This window comes from Echinops telfairi, unplaced genomic scaffold (assembly GCF_000313985.2).
Source record: "Echinops telfairi isolate 266 unplaced genomic scaffold, ASM31398v2 ScPeMD7_4225;HRSCAF=4972, whole genome shotgun sequence".
NCBI classification, from domain to species: Eukaryota; Metazoa; Chordata; class Mammalia; order Afrosoricida; family Tenrecidae; genus Echinops; species Echinops telfairi.
Window position 1 is genome coordinate 13,361,798 of NW_022108124.1, and position 20,917 is coordinate 13,382,714.

General features: G+C 55.5%; 1 protein-coding gene across 2 annotated transcripts in view; it reads left to right on the top strand.

Moving 5' to 3' along the window:
* The window catches only part of TTC21A (tetratricopeptide repeat domain 21A), a 46,147-nt gene that overhangs the window by 22,251 nt on the left and 2,979 nt on the right, over window positions 1-20,917 (top strand). For both annotated transcript variants that reach the window (XR_006680541.1, XM_030886950.2), the window contains exons 10-23: window positions 3,912-4,009; window positions 4,152-4,352; window positions 5,148-5,277; window positions 8,425-8,582; window positions 8,797-9,012; window positions 13,779-14,017; window positions 15,497-15,569; window positions 15,729-15,839; window positions 16,112-16,250; window positions 16,347-16,450; window positions 17,627-17,815; window positions 18,711-18,821; window positions 19,526-19,607; window positions 20,477-20,627. Coding sequence is in view for 1 of the 2 variants with exons in the window: in XM_030886950.2 (XP_030742810.1) it covers window positions 3,912-4,009; window positions 4,152-4,352; window positions 5,148-5,277; window positions 8,425-8,582; window positions 8,797-9,012; window positions 13,779-14,017; window positions 15,497-15,569; window positions 15,729-15,839; window positions 16,112-16,250; window positions 16,347-16,450; window positions 17,627-17,815; window positions 18,711-18,821; window positions 19,526-19,607; window positions 20,477-20,627 (2,002 nt within the window). In the remaining variant the exon portion in view is untranslated. The remainder of the gene's footprint in view (window positions 1-3,911; window positions 4,010-4,151; window positions 4,353-5,147; window positions 5,278-8,424; window positions 8,583-8,796; window positions 9,013-13,778; window positions 14,018-15,496; window positions 15,570-15,728; window positions 15,840-16,111; window positions 16,251-16,346; window positions 16,451-17,626; window positions 17,816-18,710; window positions 18,822-19,525; window positions 19,608-20,476; window positions 20,628-20,917) is intronic.

A 20,917-nucleotide genomic window follows, 5' to 3' on the forward strand; every position in this document is an offset into this window, starting at 1 on the left:
AAGGCCATGAGTCGGGACTGGTTCCACGGTGTAAGGCCACAGTCAGGACTGGTTCCACAGTGTGACGCCATGAGTCAGGACTGGTTCCACAGTGTGACGCCACGAGTCAGGACTGGTTCCACAGTGTAAGTCCACGAGACAGGACAGGTTCCACGGTGTAAGGCCACGAGTCGGGACTAGTTCCACGGTGTAAGGCCACAAGTCAGGACTGGTTCCACGGTGTGATGCCACGAGTCAGGACTGGTTCCACAGTGTAAGGCCACGAGACAGGACTAGTTCCACGGTGTAAGGCCACAAGTCAGGACTAGTTCCACGGTGTAAGGCCACAAGTCAGGACTAGTTCCACGGTGTAAGGCCACAAGTCAGGACTGGTTCCACAGTGTGACGCCAGAGTCGGGACTGGTTCCACAGTGTAAGTCCATGAGACAGGACAGGTTCCACGGTGTGAGGCCATGACAGTGTAAGGCCACGAGTCGGGACTAGTTCCACAGTGTGACGCCAGAGTCGGGATTGGTTCCACAGTGTAAGTCCACGAGACAGGACAGGTTCCACGGTGTGAGGCCATGACAGTGTAAGGCCACAAGTCAGGACTGGTTCCACAGTGTGACGCCACGAGTCGGGACTGGTTCCACAGTGTAAGGCCACGAGTCGGGACTAGTTCCACGGTGTAAGGACACAGTCAGGACTGGTTCCACGGTGTGATGCCACGAGTCGGGACTGGTTCCACAGTGTAAGTCCACGAGACAGGACTAGTTCCACGGTGTAAGGCCACAAGTCAGGACTGGTTCCACAGTGTAAGTCCACAAGTCAGGACTGGTTCCACAGTGTGACGCCAGAGTTGGGAATGGTTCCACAGTGTAAGTCCACGAGACAGGACTGGTTCCACGGTGTAAGGCCACAAGTCAGGACTAGTTCCACAGTGTAAGGCCACAAGTCAGGACTGGTTCCACAGTGTAAGTCCACAAGTCAGGACTGGTTCCACAGTGTAAGTCCACAAGTCAGGACTGGTTCCACAGTGTAAGTCCACGAGACAGGACTGGTTCCACGGTGTGAGGCCATGACATTGTAAGGCCACGAGTCTGGACTGGTTCCACAGTGTAAGGCCACGAGTCGGGACTAGTTCCACGGTGTAAGGCCATAAGTCAGGACTGGTTCCACGGTGTGACGCCCTGAGTCAGGACTAGTTCCACGGTGTAAGGCCACGAGTCGGGACTGGTTCCACAGTGTGACACCACGAGTCAGGACTAGTTCCACGGTGTAAGGCCACAAGTCAGGACTGGTTCCACAGTGTGACGCCAGAGTTGGGACAGGTTCCACAGTGTAAGTCCACGAGACAGGACTGGTTCCACGGTGTGAGGCCATGACAGTGTAAGGCCACGAGTCGGGACTAGTTCCACGGTGTAAGGCCACAAGTCAGGACTGGTTCCACAGTGTGATGCCATGAGTCAGGACTGATTCCACGGTGTAAGGCCATGAGTCGGGACTGGTTCCACAGCAGTGAGCTTGGTTTCTGAGTCTGAAGGGTAAAGTTAAGGCAGGATCTAGAAAATATTCTTACCCCAACCCCCCCACCCCACCCCACCCCCACCCCCCACCCTGCCCTTCACCTTCAGCGTTCGGAGAGGAGGCTATTATGCCAAGAAGTAAAGAACATGCTAGAAAAGTGCAGAGAATCACCACCACCAAATAAATAAATAAAAGTTGTTGAAAAAGTTGAAACCTGACTGGCAAAGGAAAAGCTCCATCAAGAAAACACAACCTGACTGGCACCGGGTCGTTTCCAACACCTAGAGGCCCTGCCAGACGGCAGAGCTGCCTGGTGGGTTTCTGAGAACAGTAACTCTTTTTTTTTAAATCATTTTATTGGGGGTTCGTACAACTCTTATCACAATCCACACATCCATCCATCGTGTCAAGCACATTTGTCCATTTGTTGCCATCATCATTCTCAAAACATTTCTCTCTACTTGAGCCCTTGGTATCAGCTCCTCATTTCCACCCCCCTCCCTCACGAACCCTTGATGATTTATAAATTATTATTATTTTTTCATGTCTTACACTGTCCAATGTCTCCCTTCACCCACTTTTCTGTCCCCCAGGGAGGGGGCTATATAGAGATCATTGTGATTGGTTCCCCCTTTCTACCCCACCTTCCCCTTACCTTCCTGGTATCACTACTCTCATTATTGGTCCTGAGGGGTTATCTGTCCTGGATTCCCTGTGTTTCCAATTCTGATCTGTACCAGTGTACATCCTCTGGTCTAGCCGGATTTGTAAGGTAGAATTGGGATCATGATAGTGGGGGAGGAAGCATTAAAGAACTAGAGGAAAGTTGTATGTTTCATCGGTGCTATAGTGCACCCTGACTGGCTTTGGGTCTCCACTCCTCACTTCCCCTCCTTCACAATGATATGATTTTTTGTTCTTTGATCCCTGATCCTATTGACACCTCATGACCACACAGGCTGGTGGTGTGCTTCTTCCATGTAGGCTTTGTTACTTCTCAGTTAGATGGCCACTTGTTTATCTTCATGCCTTTAAGACCCTAGATGCTATATCTTTTGATAGCCGGGCACCATCAGCTTTCTTCACCACATTTGCTTATGCATCCACTTTGTCTTCAGCGATCATGTCGGGAAGGTGAGCATCATGGTATACCAAGTTTCATAGAACAAAGAGTTCTTGCATTGAGGGAGTACTTGAGTGGAAGCCCAATGCTCATCTGTTACCTTAATACTAAACCTATAAATATACGTACATAGATCTATTTTCCCCATCCTCATATATAAATATATTTACATATGTACATGCCTGTAGTTAGACCTCTATAAATGTCCTTTGCCTCCTTGTTCTTTCCTCTGTTTCCTTTTACATGCCTCTTGTTCCACTAGCATGTTCAGCCTTCCTTTGGGTTTCAGCGATTCCTCTCGGTTACATTGTCCGTGATCAAGCGAACGGTAACTCTTTACGGGAATCAAAAGCCTCGTCTTTCTCCCGAGGAGCTGCTGGGGGTCTCAAGCTGCTGACATGTTGGTTAGCAGCCCTAAGCGTGAAACACAGCGTGGCCAGGACCCCCAAGAAACTCCCCCCGGAGGCCACAGAGTGGGATGGCTGTCACTGGAAACCAAGGTGGTGGTTAGGAAGACGGCAGCAAGTGCACCCCAACAGCTCTGCCGGGTCGATGCCGACTCCCATGATGTCTTGTGTGGAGGACAGACCTGTTCCACTGCATTTCCAAGGCCATGGCTGTGACCTTTCAAGGCCTTTGTCCGAAGTCTCCTACGTAATTGGGTAGGAGTCGAGCGGCTGACTGTGCGTGCCACGCAGGGACTCCCGGGTGGTGGCTGCTGCTGCTGCGGACTATCTAGTCCATCCCAATTCCAGCCGCAGAACTGCCCCAGAGCACAGCGACCTTTAGGGGGGCTGTTGGGGCTGTCAGGGAAGGGCTCGGCTGCTTGTTAATCATAAGGTCGGTGATTCAAATCCACCAGCTTCGCCGATAAGGCTGTGTGTCCCTGTCAATCACCACAGCCTCTCACAAACACCGTGTGCGGCTGCCTAGAGCCAGCCTTGTCTCTGTGGCCGTGAGTCTGGCAGGAGTCTTGTTGGTATGCGCTTGTTTGAGAATCTGCTTTTCCAGGTCTCTCCCCCCAACCCCACCCCACCCCCAAAAAGCCACTGGTGCATTCACACCACTGACCTTCCTTCCGGTTGCCAGAGCACAAGGGAGAGGCGTTTGTACCTCCTGTCGTGCTTCCAAGCCCTTGTACTGCTCTTTCAGGTCACGGAGAGATGCTGCCGCCCAGAGCCAGGGGTCCTGCCCTGGGGCCCCTCCTTCCTGACTCTCAGCCAAGCTTCCCAGCCTGCTGGACAGCTGGGCCTGCGCTGACCTGTGTCCTGTCCTCTGGCAGGGATCATCTGGTGCCTGCTCCTGGAAGGCCACCTGGAGGAGGCGGAGCAGCAGCTGGAGTTCCTGAAGGAAGTGCAGCAGTCCCTCGGGAGGTCTGAGGTCTGAGCTCTCCTGGGCATGGCTACCCCCTCCTTGTGCTGCCCAGCCTTCTCCTCCCCGGGCGGCTGGGACCCACCCTCTCCGCTGCCCACTCTGCCCAGGCCTGCGGCGGTGTGGGCTCTAAACCCCCCACTCCCCCCAGGTGCTGGCCTTCCTGCAGGCCCTGCTGGTATCCCGGAAGCACAAGGCGGAGCAGGAGGCCACAGCACTCCTGAAGGAAGCAGCTGAGCTGCATTTCTCCAGCATGCAGGGCCTTCCCCTGAGCCCCGAGTATTTCGAGCAGCTGAACCCCTTCTTCCTGGTCTTCATTGTCCGGGAGCACTTGCTCTTTTGCCCCAAGCAGGTGAGGGGCAGGCCCGTCTCTTCAGCCAGAGTCTGGTGTCTAGCTGCACACTGGAAAGACGGGGACTTTGCCTGGCCCATCACCAGGCTGGCCAGAACCTCGGGTGGCCGGGTGGTACAATACTTCTTCCCCAGGGGCGGCCAGCAGAATCCCCCGGGGTGCTGGTGTGGGACAGGTCCTGACACAGCAGGCTTGGTGCCAGCAGTCCCCGCATTTCTAACCAGCGCCCAGCCGCTGGCCTGAGCCCCATGCTCTGTGGAGTGGGGGGGTCCTGCCCCCTGCTAATGCCTTCATCCCACAGAAGAACGAGGCTCCCTGTCCCGAAGTCTTCTAGGAAGTGTGTCTATCTGTACTTGTTCATCCGGCTTTCCCAGCCCACTGAAATTCCTTTGGGCAAGGTGTGAGTCTCATACATCCTGACCTCGGCAGCAGTCTGGATAGTGGGGCCACACAGGAAACAAAACAAAGCCCCTCCCCCCCAAGTCTCCCGAGCGCAGAATGGGCAATACCACCCGTCAGTGTACGCTGGAAGGATCCTGGGGAACTGGGAAAGCAGATACCTCCACTTAATCCAGGATTACAGGCTATGGTGCACAAGTTTTTCGTTGTCGAGCTGTGGGTGTTGAGTAATTATTTTTCTGAAGAGGAGGCAGTGGGCCAAATAAGTTTTGGAGCCTGTGCACTAGAGGGTTTGGAAGGGGGTGGGATATTGTCCGTTGGAGCATCCACGTGGCTTTGAGAAAGGGGTCTCCCCTGCTCCGGATAGACCACAGAACCTGACCCCATGTCCTGCAGCCCCGGTCACCAGGCCAGATCGTGTCTCCACTTCTTAAGCAAGCTGCCATGATCCTGAGCCCTGTGATCAAAGCGGCCCCTGGGCTGACCGAGCCCCTCTATCTGTCTGCTCAAGTCAAGTACCTCTCAGGTGAGCGCCGCCTGGGGGGGCAGCTGGGGCCTTGCAGCCCTCACGCAGCCGGTGGGGGAGGGGCCTTCTCTTCAGCTTTGGTGTCCACAGGCCCCTGGCTGGTATGCACCACACCACACACACATATATACATACATCCACACAGAGACAGTCACACACATACATATACACATACACACATACACATACAGAAACACATGCATACACTTATACACATACACAGAAACACATGCATACACATACATACACAGAGACAGACACATACACAGACATATATGCAGCACACATACACAGACATACATACACACATAAACATGCACAGAGACAGACACACATGCATTTATAGACATACACATATATACATACACAAAGACACACAGAGAGACTGTCACACACATGCATACATACATGCACACACACATGCACAGACACATACACACATACATATACGTGCATAAAGACAGACATATGCATACACAGACATATACATACACAGACACATGCATACACATGCACACAGAGAGACAGATACAGACAGACACAGACACACATACATACACACGGGTTTGGGGTTCACAGGCTCCCTAGCTGGGATGCTTCTCTCTCTCTCTGTCCAGCCTCCAGCCCCTAGCCACCACCCTGTTCAGCCTCAGCACCAGGGCTCTCTCCCTCACGTTTGCTGATATTCTGATCTTTGCCATTGAACTTCTGGTGTGACACTGAGCCTCTTGTTTTGCACCAGGCACTGCTCTGAGTACTAGAGCACCACTTTCCCCAAACTCACTGCCGTCAAGTGGATTCCAACTCACAGCAGCCCTGTAGGACAAAGTAAAACTGTAACTCTTTACAGGAGCAGAAAACTTCATCTTCCTCCCTTGGGGCCATTGGCTGTTTGGAACTGCTGACCACTTAGCAGCCCAGCTCATAGCCCCATCGGTCACCAGGGCGCAGACACCAAACCCAAAAACCCCAACTCACTGCCAATTCATAGAGACCCTGTAGGACAGGGTGGAATGCCCCCTGTGGGTTTCTCAGACTAACTCTAGGAGTAGAAAGCCCCTTCGCAGGGGCTGCTGGTTTCCAACTGCCGACCTTGTAGTTCACAGACAGGTAACCCCAACACCAGAGCACGTACACAGTTGTGTTCAAAGTAGGTCCAACGTCCCACCCACCTGGAGGTTGAGTTCTAGTAAGGGGAAATGTACCTCCTGCGTGGTGCAAATGGTTAGCAAGTTTGGCGTTCTGACTCGAAGGTTGTAGGTTCGACTCTACATCAGCGTGCTGCTGAAGAAAGTCCTGGTAACCCCCTTCCCCCAAATTACCCGTTGAAAGCCCCGTGGAAGAGCATCCTACCCTGATGCACCCAGGAGAGCGCTGTGAGTCAGGGGCAATGCCACAGCCACAGGCCACCAGAGAAGCAGAAACAGGACACAGAGCAGCAGAGCACATGATACAGCGTGTGAGGACTCGGCCGGGCTACGTAGGGCACGGAGGCAAAGAAGGGGATGCGACAGAGAGGCTGCCTTTTCCAAGACTTGCTCGGGGAAGCAGCACAGCAAAGAGGAGACCCCTGCTTTTCCCATCTCCCCACCCGTGGCCATCCTGGACAGGGAGTGTTTGCACATGACTGCGACAACTGACCAACCCTTGGGCTCTCGCTGGACCCTGGACTGGCCCTCCTATGGGCCTCAGAGCCCTGAGAGGTCAGGGCAGTAGCCTGCAGCCTCTCCCACCCCAAGACTCAGGCCCTGCAGGCAGAAGGGGACCCTCCCCGGCGGGTTCTCACCCTGCCCCACGGTGGGCTTGGTCTTGCCCTGGGCTCCTGGCCCTCCCTGTCTTCATCCGGGTGCCCGGCTTAGCCACAGCTGCCAGGCCCTCCTGAGCATAAGGCATGGCAGGAAAGATTCCCAGCGGGGTCCTGGGGTCCAAAGTAAGGTCCCAGCTGCCTCAGTTGCCATGGGGACCTCCTCACCTTCCAGTGGTGCAGAGAGGAGGAGCAGGGAGTCCGGGGATTCCTCCTCACCCACAGTGTTGCAGACCCCATGCAAGACCCTCCTCACCCAGGGCCGCAAGGGCCACCCCCCTTGAGAACGAGGATCCTCATCATGCCAGCCTATCTGTCAGGGCTGGACAAACGCTAGACCGGACCTTCCCGCGCTTTGCTCGTGCCAGGAGCAGAGGAGGGACTTCAAAACTCCTGGCCAGTGTGGCTGATCGTCACCGTTAGGTTTAGTTCTTGCTCTCTGGCATGGGGATTAGGGCTCCGGTCTTCTCCCCCAGCATCTGTAGGGAGCCATCAAGTGTCTCCCCCAGTATACAAAAGAGGGGGTTGGAGTGGAGACCCAAAGCCCATCTGTAGACGAGTGGATGTCCCCCCACAGAAGAGTTAATAAGGAAGAGATGATTCAACCAGGGTGCAGTAGAGCACCGAGGAAACGCACACTCCTCCAGGTCCTGAATGCTTCCTCCCCCCACTACCATGACCCAGTTCTACCTTACATATCCGGCTAGACCAGAGGACACACGTTGGTACAGATAAGAACTCTAGACACAGGGCATTCAGGACAGATAAACCCTTCAGGAACTGTAGTAGTAGTGATAACATGCGGGGAGGGGGTTGGAAGAGGGGAAAGGGGGAGAAAGTGGGAACCCATCATAAGGTTGGATATATAGCCCTCCCCCAGGGGGAAGAATAACAGAAATGTGGGTGAAGGGAGACGATGGACAGTATATGATACGAAATAACAATATATAATTGGTCAAAGATTCACGAGGGTGGGAGGGAGGGGGGTGGAAAGAGGAGCTGATACCAAGGGCTCAAGTAGAAAGAAAATGCTTTGGAAATGTTGATGGCAACCCATGCACAAGTGTACTTCATACAATTGAATGAAGGGTTGTAATAAGATTTGTAAGCGCCCCCAATGAAACCATCACTTAAAAAAAGCAGTGCCTCCCTAAGGAACACCAGGGGCGAGGAGGGCTTCAGGGTCCAGGCAATCACTACGCCTGCTGACCTTAAGGAGAAGGCCTCCAAGGGAAGCAGACTGCCGGGAAAGCCTCACCTGGGTGTCTCTGGGACACGGGCATGCAACGGCGTTCTGCGTCTGCACATTGCGCCCCGGACAGAGGTGTGCCGTTCCCCTCTAGGAGAGCTGGAAAATGCCCAGAGCATCCTGCAGCGTTGCCTGGAGCTAGACCCGACCTCCACCGATACCCACCTGCTCCTGGCGCAGATCTACCTGGCTCAGGGCAACTTTGCCCTGTGTTCCCACTGCTTGGAGATGGGCGTCAGCCACAACTTCCAGGTACCCAGAAGCCCCAGGGGGAGGGCCTACCTGCACCACCACCACCCAGAGCCTTCTACAGGCTGAAGGCAGGACCGGGCTCCGAGGGCTCTGGGTCTGCTCTGCCCTGGGTGCTGTGAGCAGCGAGGGCAATGCTGTGGATTAGATTTCCAGTCTCCAATGCGTGTGCGCGCGCGCACATGCACACACACACTTCTCTGCTCTGCTCCTCTAGGTCCGGGACCACCCCCTCTACCACTTCATCAAGGCCAGAGCCCTCAACAAGTCTGGGGACTATCCCGAGGCTATCAAAGCCCTGAAAATGATCGTCAAGTTACCCATTCAGAGGGTGGAGGAAGTCAGGAAGTCCCGAGGCCCCTCCGTGGGGCCCAGCGAGCGCGTGGCCATCCTCCTGGAACTGGCTGATGCCCTCCGGCTGAATGGGGAGCTGGTAAGAAGAGGCATGCCTCTCCCCCTTACCCCCCATCACCTCCTTTGGGACTAGGGTATGTCCAAGGCCCCGGTTCCCTCCAGGGTCAGGCCCCAAGAGGGGGAACCCAGGTACTGAAGCTTCCTGGTTTCATGGTTGAGTTCCCCAGGGCCTACAAGGCTTCCGTGGTCCTGAAGACAAAGTCCAAGCCTTTCTGGGTCCCGCCCACCTCATGGTGCCCATGAGGTTCTCAGGGAAGCAGAGTGTACTGGGCCGCCTGTGTCATTGCCCCTCCTCCCCCCACCACCAGTGGCTGTGCACCAGGGGCATTTGCTCAGCCCGTCACGGCCCAGGCTCCACAACCTGCTCGCTGCATGAGGTGGCCCCGGCGGCTCAGAAGGCCTGGCTGGGCAGAGGCAAGGAGCACCTGGGCACGCTCCACGGGACCGGGGAGGCCTGCGGAGCACAGAGGCCGGGTGAGGCCTGGGAGCAGCTGGACTCTCCCTGGGCCCTGGGCAGCGACAGCTCCACCAGCTCACCAGGTCGGGCTTGGCAGCATGGCCCCAGGTCCTCTCTGAGACCCATCCGCTATCATCTCCTGCGGGGACCTCCCCAGCCGAGGGCAAGCAGCCTCCGAGGCTTTCTCCCTGAAGATTCAAATCGTCTCCTGGACCAAGATGGGAATGTGGAACGAGGTTGACTCAACTTGCCCCCACCTCACCTGCCCCCCCCCCTCCCCGCCGTGGGTCAAAAGGAACAAGAGAATTGCCCGCAGAGGAGAAGTAAGCAAACTATAGAAGAGGACCACCAGCCACTCGGATCTGATTCAGCAACCACATGCCAAGGGCGTGCTGGGTGGGGGGGTGGGGGGTGGTTATCAGGCCAGAGAGGGCTGTGTCCACACACATGGTGCCTCTGACTGGAGAGAGCCAGAAGGCCAAGGTGCCCGCATTTGCCGGGAACTTCATGAGCTGGGGGATGGACAAGCCACAGGAAAAGAAGGCACCCGAGGCCACCCAGCCAAAGGTCTCACTACTAAAAGGCCTCTTCTGCTTCCTCTGGCCTGGCCTCCGAACCAGGAAGCATGGGTCAGGCTGGAAAGGGGGGAGGAGGGGGAAGAGGGGAAGAACCCGGGAAGTCCGTTGGACAGCTTGGGTGGCCAAGATGAGAAGCTGATTCCCGAGCGATGACCCTCCATGCGAACCAAGAGGCTTCCTCCTGCCCCCAAAGGGACACCTGCAGGAAGCTAAGGGGAGGTGGACCACTCTCTCTCCCTTGCCCAGGCCTGGGGAAACCGGTGGGGTCAGATGGAGCCGTGTGTGAAGGACAAGCCGTTACCCGAAGAGGAGCTCTGGCGATGTCCTGGGTGACTTGTTGAGCCGCCCACCAGGTGGTCAGCAGTTCAAAAGCCCCAGCTGCTCCCAAGGGAGGAAGGCAGGCTTTCTAGTCCCGTGAAGAGTTAGCGTCTCGGAAACCCACAGGGGCAGCTCTACCCTGGCCCGTTCCGAGGCTGCGCATTGGCATGGACTGGATGGTGGGGAGGGAGGGATTGAGCAGAAATTTCACACCCACCACGACATTACAGGGCTGCTTAGAAGGGCAGCGGGAGGAAGGAAAGGAAGAAAAAGACACAAAACGAGGCATGAAAGGCAAATCAGTGTTACAGTTTGCAGGAAAAGAATGATAATAGACATGTTTTTTGGTTTGGTGTCTGTTTGTTTTGTTTTTCAAGGAAAGCACTGTATTCCATGAAAATAAAACACAGCATAGGATCTTGGAAAAGGAGTCCAAGGTAGAGAGCAAGCACATGAGATCCACAGAGATCCCAGGAAACCGGAAACGAGGAAATTAAAGCCGGCCGAGTTAAGGAAGGCCATCCCAGACATGAGCGCTATCCAGTGGCCATCCCAGGAGGGACTGTGGTGCGGAGCCTGGCCCCTGCTGAAGCGCTCTGCCTGGGGAAGGGGCTGAGAATAAGATGGCGCGAGGCAAGAGGATGCTGGCAATAGAGGACCGACAACGGACACCCATCCAGATGTACCCCTCAGTGTTGCTGAGGAAAGACAAGGTGTAGAACTGGGAGAGGCAGGGAGGTGGAACAGGAGAAGGATTGCTTCCAGGTGCAGAAGACAGGAACCAGCAGTTCAGAGACCCGCCCCACCCACGGGGCCATCCACGCCATTTTGACTCCATGCGTGGCAGCCCCCGTGTAGGGTTTCCGAGGCCCTACATCTTTGTGGGAGCTGGCGGGGATTTGAACCACAGACCTTGCGGTTGGCAGCCCAACACTTACTGGACAGTGCAACTGTGCCGCGAAAAATACCAGTGACACATTAAGACAGCGGTTCTCCACCTTCCCCATGCCACGACCCTTTCATACAGTTCCTTATGTGGTGGTGAACCCCCCCCCCCAACCATAAATTTATTCTCCTTGCTACTTCATCATTCTCATTTTGCTACTGTTAAGAATCGGGCGGCTCTTACCAAAAAGAATTTTAAAAAAATAATCGGGCGGCCCCTGTGAAAGGGTCATTGTATCCCCACAGGGGTCACGACCCACAGGTTGAGAACTGCATTAAGACCAAAAAATCGCCTAATGAAGCTGTGGGGATCAGGATTAAGGATGCACACCATAGGTCCTACCAGTGTGGAAACCGAGAGCATCTTACCCTAGGTGACCAGATGTCCCGCTTTTGGCAGTCTCGATTTTTAACAATTTTTCCTGCGTCCCGTGGCATTTTTAGAAAGTCCCGATTTTTGGAAAGAATGGACGACAAGCTATGTGGCTGCCATGTGGCTATTTCGCCAGGATATGAGTTTTATCAATGGTGTCCCGCTTTACCAATGTTAAAATCTGGTCTCAGATGAGGAAAGAAAAGAAATCCAGTCGGTCTCAGACTTTGTCTCAATGGTACAAAATCCAAGCAAACGAGAGAACAATATTTACTGTGTTGAGAGAGGGAGGACGCCCCCAGGACACCTGCCAGATACGAAACCGGGGAGGGGACTCTGAAGAAGTCACTGCCGGAACTCAAACATCACAGTGTTCATCCAACCTTCTGGGAAATCTAGGAAATCACAGTCAGCCAGAACATGAACTGCAAGGGCACTTCCATGCATGGGGAGCAAACAGTATAAAATGACAGCGTTGAGTCCAATGTAACACTGAACTCGTCTAAATCACTCTATCTAGACATGTGTCTTATACTTCGGCAATTTTGACTCTTAACTGCCAAGTCTTGAAATATAATTTATATAAAGTCAAAATAAGAGCCCATGAAAACATCTGCAGAGGGGTGGGGGCGTAATGTGAGCAGACTCCTCTTCCCCAGCTGAGCAAGTCTGAAATGATTCCTTCGGTTCACATGCTGAGAGAGAAAGAAAAAACGTTCCCCTGAAGAGAACAGTGTGTGATGGAAAGGTGTTCATTGATCAGATGGAGACACGTCTATTTCCATCAAGAGTAGGGCAGTGGGGAGAAAATGGGTCAGGTATCCACAGGCAGGCCCAAGGCACAAAGCCAAGCCCAAGCAGCAAACATACGGACAAAAACATTAGCCCAAGAGAGCTGCAACACAAGTATCTCCGATGACCAAACGGTCGATGCACCGAACATACCCCTTAAATGACACACGTCCCAGCGATGTCAGCACAAGAGCCAGGACACAAGGGCAACCCGGCTCCCAAGAGCCACAAAGAGTTCAGAACAAACACGAAAGGATGGCACACACCTGTCAGACACGCATGTGGAACACCGGGGTGGAGGCCTCGACGTCTGCTACAGTGGAACGAGGGAAAGCCACTCGGGAAAGGATATCGATACAGATTGTACAACACGGTGTGTCTCATCGGTGGCACGGGGCCATATAGGGGACGCTGTGGCATCCGAGAATGTTTGGTTGCGTGTACTTGGACCACAGTTGGAAAAATGTATATATACTTACATGAATAACCACGGGTACAGGGAAGAGGAAGATGTTCTAGAACTGCAAGTGGTGACAACTCTCCCTGGTATAATTGAACTGTCTGACGTGTGGATGAAGTGCTCATCAACCTGTTTAAAACAAGGAATGAAACTGTTCCTAATCATGATCCAAATGATTCAAGGTACAAAGAGAAAGACAATAGAACTCTGAGAAGACCCTGGGGTGACCAGTACCATCACGTGGAATTACCTGCTTGCTGGCAACACAAGTTGGGAGTTGCATCCCAAAGGAGGCACGGCACTAGGCAAGGCTTTGGGGTGCCAACACACAAGTAGGCTCTTAGGATTCAAGGGTTCCTTCCTGTACCCCCAGGAAGAGTCTCAGGGTAGTAGATGGTTAACGCGTCAGCTGATACCTCAACGTTTAGACGCCTAAGTACACCCAGCGAGAGGGCCCTGAGAAGAACGGCTGGGGGCATCTGCTTCTGAAAAGCAGCCATTGAAGCTTCCACGGCACAGGGCTCTCTCCTCTCCCATGCGTGGAGACGCTGTACTTAAAGATCCATTTGATTGCAACTGATAACCAGCACCCCAAGCTAGCCAGCCACCCACCCCGCCCTGCCCCTGCCCTCCAGGAGGAGCAGTGCCATGAATTTCTCTGGGCCCTCTTCACGCTCTCCCTGCCAGCCCCACTGCAGGTCCCACCCAAGCCCAGCTCTGTCTCCACGCTTCTCACGGAGCAGGTGTGGAAACGGGGTGACTCTGAGTTCCTCACGTTCCGGAGACTGTGCAGGGGTGGGTTTGGGGTTGGGATGGGGGGGGGTCTACAGATGTGAGGATGGATTTGGTTTCCACATGGCAGCACGAGGCCACCAAAGTCATTCAGGATGCCATCAACGAGTTCAGTGGCACCCAGGAAGAGATCCGCATCACCCTAGCCAATGTGGACTTGGCCCTGAGCAAGGGGAATGTGGACGCGGCGCTGAGCATGCTGCGGAACGTCACCCCCAGGCAGCCCTGCTACACGGAGGCCAAGGAGAAGATGGCCAGCATCTACCTGCAGACCCGCAAAGACGTCCGCCTGTATATAGGGTGCTACCGGTAAGTCCCCCTCAGCAGTGAGGCACCAGACCCTTCTCCTACCCACGGCCTCAGGGAGCATGCATCTTCAACCTGGGTCCTCAGGTGGTGCCCTCTGGCAGTGTTTGAGACGCCACTGTGAATCCTAATGGGGTAGAATCGCAAGGTGTTAGGTCTGTGTGTTAGGCAGGTTTCTCTAGAGAAACGAAACCAGGACACTTCTACAGAAAGAAGGAAGATAACAGCTAATTAGTCCACGCAGCTATACAGAGGGTTCCGTTCAACTCACTTCTATGGAACAGTTAATGTACTGGAAGTCCCTCAACTCAGGAGGGCTTCCAGGCCCAAGGTCAAGGACGCAGACAGCAGAGTCCTCCCTGGCGGAAGGCAGACAGAGTCTGCCAGCAGTCAGTAGCTCGGGAGCTTAGTGAAGCAGGCCCTGACGGGATATGAACGTAATCAATGCAAGGTGACAGGATCCACCAGCCTCAAGCTGAAGCAATGTACACGCTAGTACCATGGCAAGCAGGTCTTGAAGGAGCCTCAGGTTCTAGCGACATGATCCATGAGTTGGCCTAGTCCGCAGGTAGGGTAGCTCACAGGTTGAGGCAGAGAACTAGCTAAAGCAGCAGCATGCTGGTTCAATCACCAGAGAGCAATTGAGAGGGGGGTGGGTCTTGCCGAGCCATTTATCTCTTTGCCCTCCAATCAAACTGCCACCTGATTCATCCCACATGTTCCTCTTGGCCAGGTTGGCACAATAAACCTGACTCACAGTCTGCTAGCCTGGCTTGCTCCTGAGTTCTGAGGACACAGACCAGACAGGTCAGACCCTGGTCCCCACACATGGCTCACCTCCTGGTGAGAGACCAGGCCTGGTTCTCCAAACAGTGGGCATGCACCCCGGCTCTGACCACTGGCTCAACCTGCCCTGAAGAGTGTTCGGATGCTGGGATGGCACCAGACGTGGGTGCAGGCTGAGGATGTGGCATGGGTATCTGAGGCCCCAAGCTGCTGTCTTCTTCCGAGTTGGTGTTGGGATCTCAAGGCCGCATTCCCAGTCCCTTTAGACCAAACCCCGTGTAGATGATTTCCTGAGGGGGTGAGGGTGAGTGGTGGAGAGCATCCCAAGGGCAGTGGAGACCAAGACACCGTGGGTAGTGTGGTGAGGATGGGGTTTTAAGAACAGCGTGGCTGCCTTAAACGGAGTGGGTTCTGGAGAGGGGTTTGGGGGGCTGGGGGAATAGAGATCCGTGAAACCAGCAATTGGCCACAGCCTGGGCTGAGTGAGCCAAGCCTGAATTGGGGGCGGGGTGGAGGGGGCAATCAGTGCAAGGTCTCCCCGGGGGGTGTGGGGGTGGGCTTTCAGTAAGGGCCAGGTGGGTGATCCTTGGTTGGATGAAAGTTCAAATCAGGGGCCGTGAGAAGCAGAGGGCGGGAAGAGAAGGGCATGGGTGCAGGAAACGTGAGGGAGCCCCAAGACAAGCTCATCCTTTGCAGGGAGCTCTGTGAAAACCTGCCCGGCCCCCACACCAGCCTGCTCCTGGGGGATGCCTTCATGCACATTCAAGAGGTGAGCGAGAAGCCTCCCAGATGGACGGCCAAAAGGATCCCGCTCCCCTCCCCGCCCAGCCCGATCTCACTTCTCTTGTGACAGAGGAGAGACATCCCTCCTCCCCCGCCCCCCGACACACACACACACACACACCACATACACACTTTTCCCCACCAGCCCGAGAAGGCCTTGGAGGTGTACGATGAGGCGTACAGGAAGAATCCGCACGACGCCTCCCTGGTCAGCAGGATCGGGCAGGCCTACATGAAGACACACCAGTATGGCAAGGTCAGGCTGGGCTCAGCCCCTGGGCAGGTGGTGATGGGGGAAGGGTTCATAAGTGGGAGGGCTTGGGTGGGAAGAGAGTACCTGAGTTTCTCCCTGCTTTCCAGCTGAGACACAGGTGGGCCTCCCTCGTTGGCTTAGATGTCTGTGTCCTGGAGGGGCGCTCAGGAGCAGGTGGGGTCTGCTGAGGGCAGCGGGGAGTCAGGGGCTCCAGCCTGACAAGCATACTTCACCGGACACCGGCCCTGATGCCCACCCTTCCCGTTTGCACCCAGGCTGTCAATTATTACGAAGCTGCTCAGAAGATCGGCGCACAGGACTTCCTGTGCTGCGACCTGGCTGAGCTGTTCCTGAAACTAAAGAAGTTCGCCAAGGCAGAGAGGGTCCTGAAGCAGGCGCTGGAACATGACTTTGGTGAGGCGCGGCCCTTGAGGCTGCCAGGCAGGGCCAGGGATGGGCCATTCAAGCGGCTCCCAGGAGCTCTAGGAAAACTAACGCTCCGTTTTGCAGCCAACGACCTTCCTTCGATGATGACTGTTGTCAAGTGCCTCCTCCTGCTGGCAAAGGTGTACAAGCACAACAAAAGGGAAGAGGTGATGGAAACTTTGAACAAGGTAATGGACCAATGAGAGTTCTTCACCTGCCAGAGCCTAATAGGGACTGGGGAAGGAAGGAGGGGGTCCAGGCCTGGTTCTGGGCTACCCCTCTGCCCCACGCCTTCTCCCTCACACTTGCTTATTCTTCAATGTTGTCGCAAAGTGCTGTGAGCCAGGCTGCCTGGGTTGGGGAAGGGGTCAGGAGTGGGAGTAAGACACCCTTAGCCCAGGGCGATGATACAGCTCCTATACGATGAATGCACACTGCCAGGCTCCCTCCGAGGGACTGCTTTCCTCGGTTGGCACAGAAGCACTGTCAGGTAAGAGTTTCGGTGTCCCCACTGCAGACCTAAGCCTATTAGGCTCAAGAGCTTCAGAAACATGCTCAGAGGCAGGAGAGCTAGGATTTGAACCAGAGCTGCTGCTGACTCTCAGCCCATTTCTTGCTACACTGGGAGCCCCCAATCAGAGCACCCCCAGGTCACTTCCGCCGCCATCCTCCCCACGTGTCCTGCCTCACGCTGTGGCCTGGCATGCGTTCCTGGTTGCACTCCGAGGGGACCGAGGGAAAGGCCACTCTCTGACCGCTTGAAATGAATCTGTCCCTTGCTTACTGACCACCTAGCACGCAGGATCCCCACTGGCTGGCTGGCAGCCCCTGGGGAGCCGGGGGCCAATTGTGCCCAGTTCTGGTAAGGTGTCCTTCCATACCCTCTCGTCCCAAGACTTCCCACTTAACGCACTGGGTCATTTGTGTATTAGGCAGCGACCGGTGGGGGGTGGGAGTGGGAGTAGGGGTTGGGTCCCTCAAATCCCAAGCAGGGCAAGACGTTCAGAACAAAACGCCTCCACAAAGTACAACCTGTCTTGAGCACCTACTGTGTGCCTGTTCCACTTCAGAGGACAGCCAAAGTAAATCAGACCCTGTACATCAAGATAAACAGGGACCAGCCAGGACATGGCTGAAGCACAATAGAGCTCTTTGTCTGAGCTCCCAGCCGGCTCCCCTCCGGGTGCACCCAGAGCTGGCCTTGCCTGTCCACGGTGACCCAGATTGGCCTGGAGGCACTGGAGCGGCCTTTTCTGACCCTGCTGCCTGTGGACTCAGAGCACGGTACCTTTGTGCAGATGTGCCTGAGCCCCTGGCGAGCCGGGCTCTGCTTCCTGATCTGGGGCCGATTGGGTTTTCCCAAGGCCTTGGACCTCCAGTCCCGGATACTAAAGCGGGCTCCCCTGGAGCAGCCAGAAATGATCCCCTTGCATAAGCAACTGGCAGCCTCCATCTGCGTCCAGTTTGGGGAGTTCCACTTCACGGAGCAGGAGTACTCCCAGGCGGTGCGGGCTTACCAGGACGCCCTCTCCTACTCACCCACCGACAACAAGGTGCGTGTCCCTGGCCTCTCTGGTCACATGCCAGGCTGAGCTCCCTGACCAGGTGCTGTGGCTGGAAGGGGTGGGGAGGTCAACAGGCGGGCTGTAGCCTGATCCCAGGGTCCATACCTGCCACCATTCAGGAGTCAAACTGGGAAGTCATGGTGGGGGAGGGGGATGTTAATCTGCTATTTCCGGGTCTCTTCAGAGGACCCCGGTGGCAGCAACGTGGTTATGAGTTCGGCTGCAATCTGAAAGATCAGCAGTTCAAAACCACCAGCTGCTCTGCAGGAGAAAAAGGGGGCTCTCCCCTCCCATCAAGAGTTATGTCCTTGGAAGTTCACAGGGGCAGTTCTGCCCTGTCCTATAGGGTTGCTATGAGTCAGTATCATCTTGATGAGGAGGTGACAGGGCTGATGGATGAATGTCCCTGAAGGTAGCCACAGGGCTGTGAGGGCAGTGTGACTCCAGGTGCGGAGCCAGCAGCTAAGGAAGTTTGAGCTCAGAGAGTGGCAAAATTGCTTGGAGAAGGGCCTGTTTAGCCACTTAAAGGCTCCCTCCTCGGGCAGATTGCTGATCTGTGCCAGGTCCCGACACAGTGGGGCAAGATATGCTCCCTGCCCTGGGGCTAGGGGGAAGCTGACCAGGAGCAGGCTGGTCACACCATGCCCGGACCACCAAGGGCCTCCCAGAAGAGGTGAGCCCGACTTTCAGAGTTCTGTACGAGGTCCAGCTGGAGTGTTGGGAGAAGCATAGGTGGGCCAGGGAGTCCCCGGGGATTTGAGATTTAACAAAAGCAGAGCCCACAGAAACGGGGCAGCATGAAGGAAAATGAAGTGCCACGCCCCATCCCAGAGCTTTCTCCCCATGCCACCTTGGTTAGTGGGCCCATCCACCTTGCCCCCAGGTGGTGCTGGAGCTGGCGAGGCTCTGCCTGCTGCAGGGGCAGCTGGACTTGTGCGAACAGCACTGTGCCATCCTCCTGCAGACGGAGAAGGACGATGAGGCGGCCTTGGTGGTAGGTCCTTGTCTTGATACCTGGGCTCCCCATTTCCATTTCCTGCCCTGAGCATCTGCAAAGCGAACAAGACATGGGGGGGTGGGAGGGATGAACCAGCTGCCTCTCTGGGGAGGTGTGGGTGGACCAGCAGGGGGCAGCAACACAGGCTTGGGCCTTCTAAGGGGAGGGGTAGGGAGGGCTGAGTGACTCTAAGGGAAACCACACCTGCTGTCCCTGAAGGCCAAGCTGGGACAGGTTCCAGGGTTTCAGGAAGTATGTAGGGAGAGGTGCCCTCAATCTGCTCTCGCCTTCCAAGGGGATTGTTGCCCGCGCCCATGGCTGCCCTGGGAGCAGAAGAGCCCCTGCAGAATACAGGAGGAACACCCCACACACACACACCCCCCACACACACACCCCTTCCTTACCTCTGCTGCCTGGAGGTGGGGGTCCGGGTGGGGCCTCCCTAGGCTCACCTAGCCTTTGTTTCATGTCCCCATTCTCCCACCCCACCCCATCCTTGCTGTCCCCACCTTCTGAGTGAGGGTCTGAGGGACCCGCAGATTTGGGCTCCTCCTGTGGCCACTGCTCCAGGGCCTTAGGAGGCCGCACTGCAGGCCTTTGTCTACCTCCCCTCCCCTCACCCCAGCCCCGGCACCCACCATGCCCGCATCCGTGCACACCTGAACGCCAGGAATGCTGGGGCTTTGTGTGTTTTCTGATAGATGATGGCCGACCTGATGTTTAGAAAGCAGAATTACGACGGTGCCAAGGGTCTCTACCAGCAGGTCCTGGAAAAAACACCAGGTAGGCTGGCCCCTGAGAGTCTGCCTGCAGGTCCCAAGCCAGCCGCTGGAAGCACGGGGCCGGCCCTTCTCCTCTCCTTCCTGAGGGGGCTGAGGAAGCCCCTTCCTCTCTGAAGATTCCCACAAAGGTGAAAAACGGAGGAAGATCTGATGGAACTTGCTGGCCCTTCCTGAAAAGCCAAGGGACCAATTCCTGACAGGACAGTGCTTGATTGGCCTTGGACCAAGGACAGTCTGTGGACCTCCAAATCCCAGCCCTGGGACTCACGGTGGCCTGAAGTTATAGCTACCTGGAGGGCCCCCAGAACCCTCCCCCAGTATTAGCTCCAGAACACCCCCTTCTTGCTAGGGAAGCACCCCCCCCCCACTCCCAAACATTCGGCTTAGGCTGCAGACAGGCAACCCAACCCACCCCCCACCCCCAGGGCCAGTCTCCCTTGGCTCCCGCAGATAGAAGTGCTTGGGGCTGTGTGGGCCCCGCAGCCAGGCTTCCTGCATCTGCAGCCTAGCCTGCCACTCACCTACTAGCCATGCCATCTTGGGCAGGTTACCTCCTTCACTGACTGCTCGGTGGCTGTTTCCTTGTCTGTGTAGAGGACGAGAAGAACGAGGCCTCAGTGTGTAGCGGATTCATCTCGTTCATCAGGGTGACCCTGAGGAGGAGTACCGCATTCCACTTTCTAAGCATTGCTTTCTCAACACCAGCCCGTGAGGCAGCCCTGGGATGTCCTGGTTCAGCCTGGACGGGCAGTGTTTCTTGCAGCTGGCCCCCTGGGAGCCCAGCACCCCCTCGCTTCTTCCTGCCAGGTTACAGTACCCCCAACAGGCTTTCTTACTGCCTGGAGATTCCTGCTCTCTTTATCATTTCAGATAATTTTCTAGTACTGAATAAATTAATTGATCTGTTACGAAGAAGCGGCAAACTTGAAGAAGCGCCCCCCTTGTTCGAACGGGCCCAGAAGATATCCAGCCGCATGCCTTTGGAGCCAGGGTTCAACTACTGCAAGGGTATCTCCTGCTGGTGAGTGGAGGAGGCAGATTCTCAGCACCTCCAGAACTACCCCATAGGGTTTCCAAAGGTGCCAATCTTTGTGAGAGCAGAATGCCCCGTCTTTCTTCTGCAAAGCTGCTGCTGGATTCGAACCACTGACCTTTTGATGAGCAGCTGGAATATATAGCACTGTGCCAGTAGGACTCCTTCTTGCTCCATGCTGGGGGAGCAGAACAATTTCCAGGACAGGGAGTTGTGAGACCATCTATCCATCCGTCCGTCTATCCATCCATCCATCCATCCAGCCAGCCAGCCAGCCA